General features: G+C 45.8%; 1 protein-coding gene across 1 annotated transcript; it reads left to right on the forward strand.

Moving 5' to 3' along the window:
- The first annotated feature begins 5,405 nt into the window (after positions 1-5,405).
- LOC127297345 (malvidin galactosylase UGT88C3) lies at positions 5,406-7,155 on the forward strand. The gene has a single exon (XM_051327655.2). The coding sequence runs from the start codon at positions 5,526-5,528 to the stop codon at positions 6,954-6,956; it is 1,431 nt and encodes a 476-aa protein (XP_051183615.2). The 5' UTR covers positions 5,406-5,525; the 3' UTR covers positions 6,957-7,155.
- The last annotated feature ends 1,915 nt before the right edge of the window (positions 7,156-9,070 follow it).

Here is a 9,070-nt window from a genome sequence, read left to right on the forward strand (position 1 = left end):
ACCATACGAGTTATGGCATAGGTAAGAAACCTGATAGTCTTTTCTTAAATTTTGGTATGCATAGCATAAGTAAATAAGTTTACAACCAAAATCGGATGAATGTCTTTGTTGGTTATCCCAGAGATTTGATTGGGAATTCTTCCCACGAGACAAAGACAAAAGTGTTTGTCAATGTTTCTTATTTCCGAGAAATTGTTTCTAATAAAGTATTTGAGTGGGAGGACAATATAATTTGATAAGGTTTATGAACCTGAGCATAATGATCAGTGTAGCGCAGCATCGGAATTAGTTTCGGAAGCGGCCACAACGATCATGGCTCCCATGACTACAAAGTGTTTTAGTCATGGAGATCGAAGTACATATTGAACCTTGTAGGTATGGTTTACTTTGTGATCAAATAAATGATTTGTGGACAAAGAATTGTTTTTGAACAATGATAAACCAACTACAAACAAAGAAGTTATGATGGGCCCTGACTCCGTTAAAATGGCCATGCGCCATGAAATCCATAATAGATGAATACTTTTTGAAAGTAAATGGATCTATAGACTTGGATGAAATATCCTTGAAGAAGCTCGACTTGTCGAAAAATTGTTTACGACAAAGTTCAAAGAGTTGACTACGATAAGATTAGATCTTCCGTAGAAATGCTTATAGTCTATATGGATTATTCTAGTAGGATGGCAAAATACATTACTTAACAGTATGTATTAAAGGTGTATACAAGATACAACCAAGAGTTTTGCTGGTCCGTGGAATATTAGATAGGTATACAAACTTCAATTTGATGAAGTGACTATCACGGAGTTTGAATCTTCACCAGATGAAATAGTCAAAGAGTTTATGATTTCATCAGAGACGATGAAGAGGCTTGCATTTGCAAGAAATTAAGTGGGAGCGCTAAGACACATTTATTACACTTTATGTAGGTGACATATAGTTGGTTATAAATGATGTAATTATATACTTGATTAAAAAGGTTTCATTGAGAAATTAATTTCAATGAAAGGATATGGACTGAAACATATCTAGTGTCAAGATCTATGAAGATAGATTGAAACACAAAATAAGTTTAAGTCAAACTACATAGAATGGATATTGAAATAGTTCAGTATAGAAATATTAAGAAAATGTTCTTGTCATGTGAAGTTTTAACAAGACTTGAGTGTATCTGATACTCAATGAGTAAAAACACATGAGTGATTATGGATCACGAATAATATGTACACAATCAGATGTCCTGTGCGCTAAAATTTTATGAGCATATACCAGAATGATTCATGAGATGATCATTAAACGACAGTAAGAGTATCCTTGAGTACTTTAGAAGAACCAAGGATATATATATATATAGTTTTGTATGGAGAAATGACAAACAAATCGATGTAATGTGATTACACCGATATTTGTTTTGTCACATATAAAAATAGAATCTCAAATCTCAAATTAGACTAAGTGTTGTTTAAAAGGTAGCACAATGAGCTAGAAGTTGTCTATGCTAGATTTAGAAGAGTTCTAAATATTGTGACGGATTCTACAAAAGAAGGCAGAGTATGTCATTGTTTTGACAATGACAAAGGATGTTAAGTCAAGAAGTTCTTTGAGAACTTGGTGTAGTTCCGATAGTGTCAGAACTTTGAAGCTATATTGTGTGTGACAATATTAGTGACATATTTCAGACCGCGGAATTAAGGTTCCACCAGAAGATCAAACATATTTAATGCCGACTCATTTGGAAATGAGTGATGCGTTGAAACGCAAATGAATTACAAAATACATACGTTTCTGAACATGTCAGATCCGTTGACTAAAACCTCTCCCGTGAGCAAAACATGATAAAGCACCGGAAGGCCAAGGTGTTATATCTTTACAAATGTAAACTAGATTATTGACTCTAGTGCAAGTGGGAGACTGAAGGAGATATGCCCTAGAGGCAATAATAAAGTGGTTATTATTTATATCTTTATGTTTATGATAAATGTTTATATATCATGCTATAATTGTATTAACCGAAACATTAGTACATGTGTGATATGTAGACAACAAGAAGTCCCTAGTATGCCTCTTAAACTAGCTTGTTGATTAATGGATGATTAGTTTCATAATCATGAACATTGGATGTTATTAATAACAAGGTTATATCATTATATGAATGATGTAATGGACACACCCAATTAAGCGTAGCATAAGATCTCGTCATTAAGTTATTTGCTATAAGCTTTTGATACATAGTTACCTAGTCCTTATGACCATGAGATCATGTAAATCACTTATACCGGAAAGGTACTTTGATTACATCAAACGCCACTGCGTAAATGGGTGGTTATAAAGGTGGGATTAAGTATCCGGAAAGTATGAGTTGAGGCATATGGATCAACAGTGGGATTTGTCCATCCCGATGACGGATAGATATACTCTGGGCCCTCTCGGTGGAATGTCGTCTAATGTCTTGCAAGCATATGAATAAGTTCATAAGAGACCACATACCACGGTACGAGTAAAGAGTACTTGTCAGGAGACGAGGTTGAACAAGGTATAGAGTGATACCGAAGATCAAACCTCGGACAAGTAAAATATCGCGTGACAAAGGGAATTGGTATCGTATGTGAATGGTTCATTCGATCACTAAAGTCATCGTTGAATATGTGGGAGCCATTATGGATCTCCAGATCCCGCTATTGGTTATTGGTCGGAGTGAGTACTCAACCATGTCCGCATAGTTCGCGAACCGTAGGGTGACACACTTAAAGTTGGATGTTGAAATGGTAGAACTTGAATATGGAATGGAGTTCGAATATTTGTTCGGAGTCCCGGATGAGATCCCGGACATCACGAGGAGTTAGGAAGGGTCCGGAGAATAAGATTCATATATAGGATGTCATTTTATGTGAATAAAATTGACGCGGAAGGTTCTATGGAAGGTTCTAGAAGGTTCTAGAAAAGTCCGGAAGAAACCACCAAGGAAGGTGGAGTCCACATGGGACTCCACCTCCATGGCCGGCCAGCCCTAGTGGGGGAGGAGTCCCAAGTGGACTCCCCAGAGGCAGCCACCCCCATATGGGAGGTGGAACTCCCACCTCTAGTGGGAGTCCTAGCTTGGCTAGGTTTCCCCACCATATGGAAGGTTTTTGGTTCGGGTCTTATTCGAAGACTTGGAGACCAACTCTTGGGGATCCACCTATATAATGAGGGGCCAAGGGGAGGGGGCCGGCCACCCCAAGACCACAGCCTGGCCGATCCCCTTAGAGTGGCCGGCCACCCCCTCCCAAACCTTAGCCGCCCCGCTCCTCTACTTCCCGCACGCTTAGCGAAGCTCCGCCGGATTTCTCCACCACCACCAACACCACGCCGTCGTGCTGTCGGATTCAAGAGGAGCTACTACTTCCGCTGCCCGCTGGAACGGGGAGGTGGACGTCGTCTTCATCAACAACCGAACGTGTGACCGAGTACGGAGGTGCTGCCCGTTCGTGGCGCCGGAAGCGATCGTGATCAAGATCTTCTACGCGCTTTTGCAAGCGGCAAGTGAACGTCTACCGCAGCAACAAGAGCCTACTCTTGTAGGCTTTGGAATCTCTTCAAGGGTGAGACTCGATAAACCCCTCGTTGCTACCGTCTTCTAGATTGCATCTTGGCTTGGATTGCGTGTTCGCGGTAGGAAATTTTTTGTTTTCTATGCAACGTTATCCTACACGTGGACCCAGGGTCGGGGCATGCAACAAAGGGTGGGTGTTCGAGGTAGCGGAGGAACATGATTGGCTAGACCTTATACCGGGCCTCACACCAAAGGAAGTGTGGACGAGAACTAGACTCGGTTGGCACCAAGGTTAAGATCTCTTATGGGTAAAGCAACACACCTCTGCAGAGTGTAAAGAACCGTGACCTGTCACTCCCTGTTTCGGGATATGGAACTGCGAACAGCGGAAAGGAACTCCATGAAGTTCTAGTAAACCGGTGAAGGCTGACGGACATAGTTCTTCTGAATAAAAGCAACCTTTTGAAGAAATGGTTATGAAAACTTGCATTGGTATTAGACTTTCTGGTCTAATGCCGTAGCTAGTGCATTAAACACATCTTTCCTATAATGAACTTGTTGAGTACGCTCGTACTCATCCCACTCTTAAATCCCCTGCTTAGATATGGAGGCATCGAAGGAGGATCTACAGTACAACTCGAAGACCGAGGAGTCAACAACTACTTCAAGGAACAGGAACCTGTCAGAAGAGTGAACACCACATCCAAAGGGGATAAAACCTAGCTTAGCAATAGAAATGAACTAGTTTCCTAAACCTAGCTCCTATTTAGGTAGAATCTATTCATAGCCTCTTTAGCTAGTTAAATACTCTACAAAGAGAGTTCGTGATAGGATTAGACTACGAGTCGTTCTTCTGGAGTTATCTGCAGTTTTACCTCATTGTAAAGTAGGAGGTTGTGATGATCTTATGTAACAGAGTCATTGTTGTAATTCTATAGACATACCTTGGACCCGCATATGTTTCTGTTGTACCACTCTGAGCGATATAATGCTAGTGGAACGGTGTTTCATTGGTGTTATATCAGACTTGCATACTACACCATGTAGTGGTATGCCGGGTCACCACATACTTTTTTGAATTAATGGACAGGTTTGTACAAAGAAGATGATGCTCTGCAGATCAAGATGTGGGCGAGGCAGCTGATGGGCAGGACGTCTGACTTGGCAAAAGAGTTTTGTGGAAGAGATGACGACATACAAGTTTCACCCTAGTGTCGTCTGCTGTCGTGATGATTCAAGCTCCATGATCTTAGTTGTTACAGCCTGTTATGTTACTAAAACTGTCTCTGTTTTTGTTGCTTGAACGTGCCAAACTTCTTGTTAGAGTTTGCGTTAGTGTCATTAGTTTTTCCTGTAGTGGATATTCATATCGATTATCTATCATCGGGTTTTCTGGTGGTGCGAGGCGGCCTCTTTCCAGTGGCGGAGCCACGTACAAGCTGTGTAGTCAGCTGACTACACCATTTTTAAGGTATAGAAGCATAAATAGAACAGAAAATAATGAAAATTTTATAGAAATACATGTATGTGACTACACAACATTAAACTGACTACACAGTTTTGAAGTTCTGGCTCCGCTACTGCCTCTTTCCCGTTCCCTTCTTTGTAGGTGTGTTTTGCGAGTTGCAAAAAGACTTAGTGTTTCCACTATTCGCAGTAATGGAAAGGGTAGCCCATGTGGATTTTTTTTTACAGTTATCGGCCATGAAATTAAAGTATGTCGGGCCTGCCTATCGAGCAACAAATTCAATTTTCAATTTAATGCAGTAGCAGAGTGTACGAATCACACACACGTGGACGTGTTATAGCTCTGTCGGAGTGAATAACGAGTAGTCCCGGTGCGCCGCCCACCTCCGTGTTCGGTCGGATGCACGCGGCGAGCTGTGAGCCACTAAAGAGTTCCAAAAGCCACCAACAACCGAGCAATTTCAGCCACTGGCTCTTCCACGCTAATTTGATCCCAAGCCCGACGACTCCTACTCGACAGCCACCCATGGCAACCCCGACGGTCGTGCTGTTGCCCGTCTGGGGCGCCGGCCACCTGATGTCCATGCTCGACGCCGGCAAGCGGCTGCTTGCACGCAGCGACGGCGCCCTGTCGCTCACGGTGCTCGTGATGCAGGCTCCGACGGAGGATAACAGGACCGAGGTCGCCGGCCACATACGCCGGGAGGAGGCTTCCGGCCTGGCCATTCGCTTCCACCACCTCCCCGCCGTCGTGCCCCCGACGGACTTCGTGGGCATCGAGGAGTTCGTTTCCCGATATGTGCAGCTCCACGCGGACCATGTGAAGGCGGCCATCTCCTCCTTGACGTGCCCGGTGGCCGCGCTCGTCGTCGACTTCTTCTGCACGACGCTGGTCGACGTGTGCCGCGAGCTCGCCGTGCGGGCCTACATGTACTGCACCGCTGGCGCCGCCTTCTACGCGCTCCTCTTGCGCTTGCCGGCGCTCCACGAGGAGGTCACCGTCGAGTTCGAGGAGATGGAAGGCATGGTGGACGTGCCTGGGCTGCCGCCGGTGCCGCCGTCGTCCCTCCCGAATCCGGTGATGGACAAGAAGAATCCGAACTACACATGGTTCGTGTACCACGGCAGGCGTTTCATGGACTTCGACGGCGTCATCATCAACACGGCAACCGAGCTGGAGGACAGCCTTCTTGCCGCCATCGCCGACGGGCGGTGCACGGGTGGAGTCGCTGCACCGGCGGTCTACCCAATAGGCCCCGTGCTCTCCTTGAGCCCGCCAGCGGAGCAGCCCCATGAGAGCGTGAGGTGGCTCGACGCGCAGCCGCCGGCGTCCGTCGTGCTCCTCTGTTTCGGCAGTGGCGGCTTCTTCACGGCGGCGCAGGCGCACGAGGTAGCCCACGGGCTGGAGCGCAGCGGGCACCGGTTCCTGTGGGTGCTGCGTGGCCCGCCGGCAGCCGGCACGCGACAGCCCTCGGACGCGAACCTCGGGGAGCTGCTGCCGGAGGGGTTCTTGGAGAGGACGAAGGAGAAGGGCCTGGTGTGGCCAACCAAGGCGCCGCAGAAGGAGATACTCGCCCACGCCGCCGTGGGGGGCTTCGTGACGCACTGCGGCTGGAACTCCACCCTGGAGAGCCTGTGGTTCGGGGTGCCGATGGTGCCGTGGCCGCTCTACGCCGAGCAGCACCTCAACGCGTTCACGCTGGTCGCCTACATGGGCGCGGCCGTGCCCATGAAGGTGGACAGGAAGAGGAACAACTTCGTTGAGGCGTCCGAGCTGGAACGAGCCGTGAAGGTGCTCATGGACGGCGACTCCGACGACGGGAGGAAGGCGAGGGAGACTGCCACGGAATTGAAGGCCGTGTGCAGGAAGGCCGTCGAGAAGGGAGGGTCCTCCTACTGTGCGCTTGGCAGACTCTTCGAGGATATTCGGAACCACGGAGAGCGCCCAAATAAGTAAATGTAATCACCAGATATGTAGAGCATGCTAGTATAATAAACAGCCGTGTAGTGGCGGCGGTTCCATTCCCATGTACGTGGAACCGGAAGACTGGAGTGTTTCTTGCGACCGGGAAAGTTTAGGCACCTATGGTATGGTGCTTTAAAAAAATTATGGGTGTGACTATTTTTCAGTTGACTGAAAACTAATTTCGTTCTCAGTCAGGTGATATTATTAAAATTTAGTTGCAACTTATTTTACAACTCATGACCGGCACGAATCAAGATGTAAAGAGAACTAGCAATTATGATTATATAAAATGCATTAGAGTTTAATTAACCATATTGAGTTGATGGTAACGAATTTTGGATTCCCTTTATAAAGGTAGGCATACATGGATAAAATGTACTCCCTCGGATCCGGAAAAAGCGTCGGAGAGGTGTTTTTGCAAACACGTCCTTAAGCTTTTCATTTCGTCAACCCGCACTTTCCCCACACAATGAACCAGACGAAGAACTCCACCTCCCCTGACTCGTCGCATGTGCCGCGGACCCCAATGCTCTCGACCCCCTCTCAGATCTTGAAGTCACCGGTGGTCGCACACTGCGATGTCGGGCAGTGGAGTCCTACGGGCGGTTGAGCGCCATGGATCAGGGCTCTCCTCCCCATAGTGTGGCTTGGGCCGGGGATGTGGAGAGCGAGCGATATGTCTGGGCGAGTGTACGGTGGCGAGGCGGGAAGGGGGGAGGGGGCGAGGCGGAGGTCAGTGCGGTGGGTGGTGAGCTCGGGCGGAGGCGAGCCAGGGGCGCAGGGCGGCACGAGCGTTGACCGGTGATGGGGACCCCACGGTAGCTCTGCTTGGGAGAGCCGGTAGTACCGGCAACCAAATTGAGCACAGAATGCTCTTCTTCGTGAAGAACACAATGGAAAAGGAGGACCGAATTATCTTCTTTTATAAGAGGTTTATTGCAAAATGTAATTACACTACGACAGTTTTTCCGGATTGGAGGGAGTATACCCGTTTAAGTGATCCTGCACCTTTGAACGATCCTTAAACATACTCTTATTTTCACAAGAATCTCCAATTGTCGCAATGATTAGTTAAATCTTAGCCATATTTTACATATCCAACTGTCACAATGATTTGGATAATATGGATCAATGTGGCGTCTTCGGGAAACCTTCATATTTTGCTTTTAGTGATTTTGAAAATATGTTTTCATATATTATAAATTGGTTATTCATATGTCCAAATGTAAACAAGTATGACAACACATATAGTCTAAAAAACTCAGGCACGCAAATGCGCGGGGCACTCTGCTAATCCTGAGTATGGCTAGATCACACATATAAAAGGTACGATATTAGGTCATGGTGAGAGGAGAAAACTGGTATGTACAGTAAAGTCAGCTTACTGGCTTTGGTTGGCAGATGCTCCGCTGTATATTCTGCCGGGCTTTAAGCAAAATAGACGCTTTATTTCAAATGAGAGTATTTTATGTCTCGATGGACGGTGGTTATACTATAGTGCTATTGTAAAATCGTTGTGGCTAGGAAAAATCTCAGTTGAACCTAGGTGCACGTGAACCCAGGTGGGAAATGCATTTTCCAAATGTTAAAAAATTCTGAAATAAAAATGACGGGTACGTATGCATGTTCCATGTGTGTAGAAAGTTTTCGCGGAGAAATCACTTTTTTATTTCAGAATCTAAAAAAGACAAAATATGTCACATATATACTGCTATATAGCCCTGCAAAATTTCACTTTTTTGCCGAGGCAAAATAAAAGGTTTTTTCGTCACGAAACTCATGTCCAGGGCACATGTTTGAGATCACCCTTGCATTCATTTCGTGTTTCGATTTTTAAAACATGTTTTTACATCACAAACGCACTTTTGAAAAAGTGGGTTCACATGCACCCAGGTTCTGAAAAGCCAGTCTCTGGCTTTTTCTTTTTGAACAGGGAGCGGGTCTTGAAGAACCCAGGACATACAAATTCCAGTCAAGCCCATAAAAGAAAGGAAAATTCAAGTCAAACTTGACATTTTACAGCAAGGACCTTGTAGAGAAATATGGAAAAGCAATTGGGTCCCTAGAGCTATTCTCCACCGCAGCACTAGCACAAGCTCCATAGC

This window comes from Lolium perenne, chromosome 4 (assembly GCF_019359855.2).
Source record: "Lolium perenne isolate Kyuss_39 chromosome 4, Kyuss_2.0, whole genome shotgun sequence".
Lineage (NCBI taxonomy): Eukaryota > Viridiplantae > Streptophyta > Magnoliopsida > Poales > Poaceae > Lolium > Lolium perenne.

Excerpts from the sequence above, each read along its gene's own strand:
- LOC127297345 (XM_051327655.2), top strand. The coding sequence starts at position 5,526 with ATGGCAACCCCGACGGTCGTGCTGTTGCCCGTCTGGGGCGCCGGCCAC.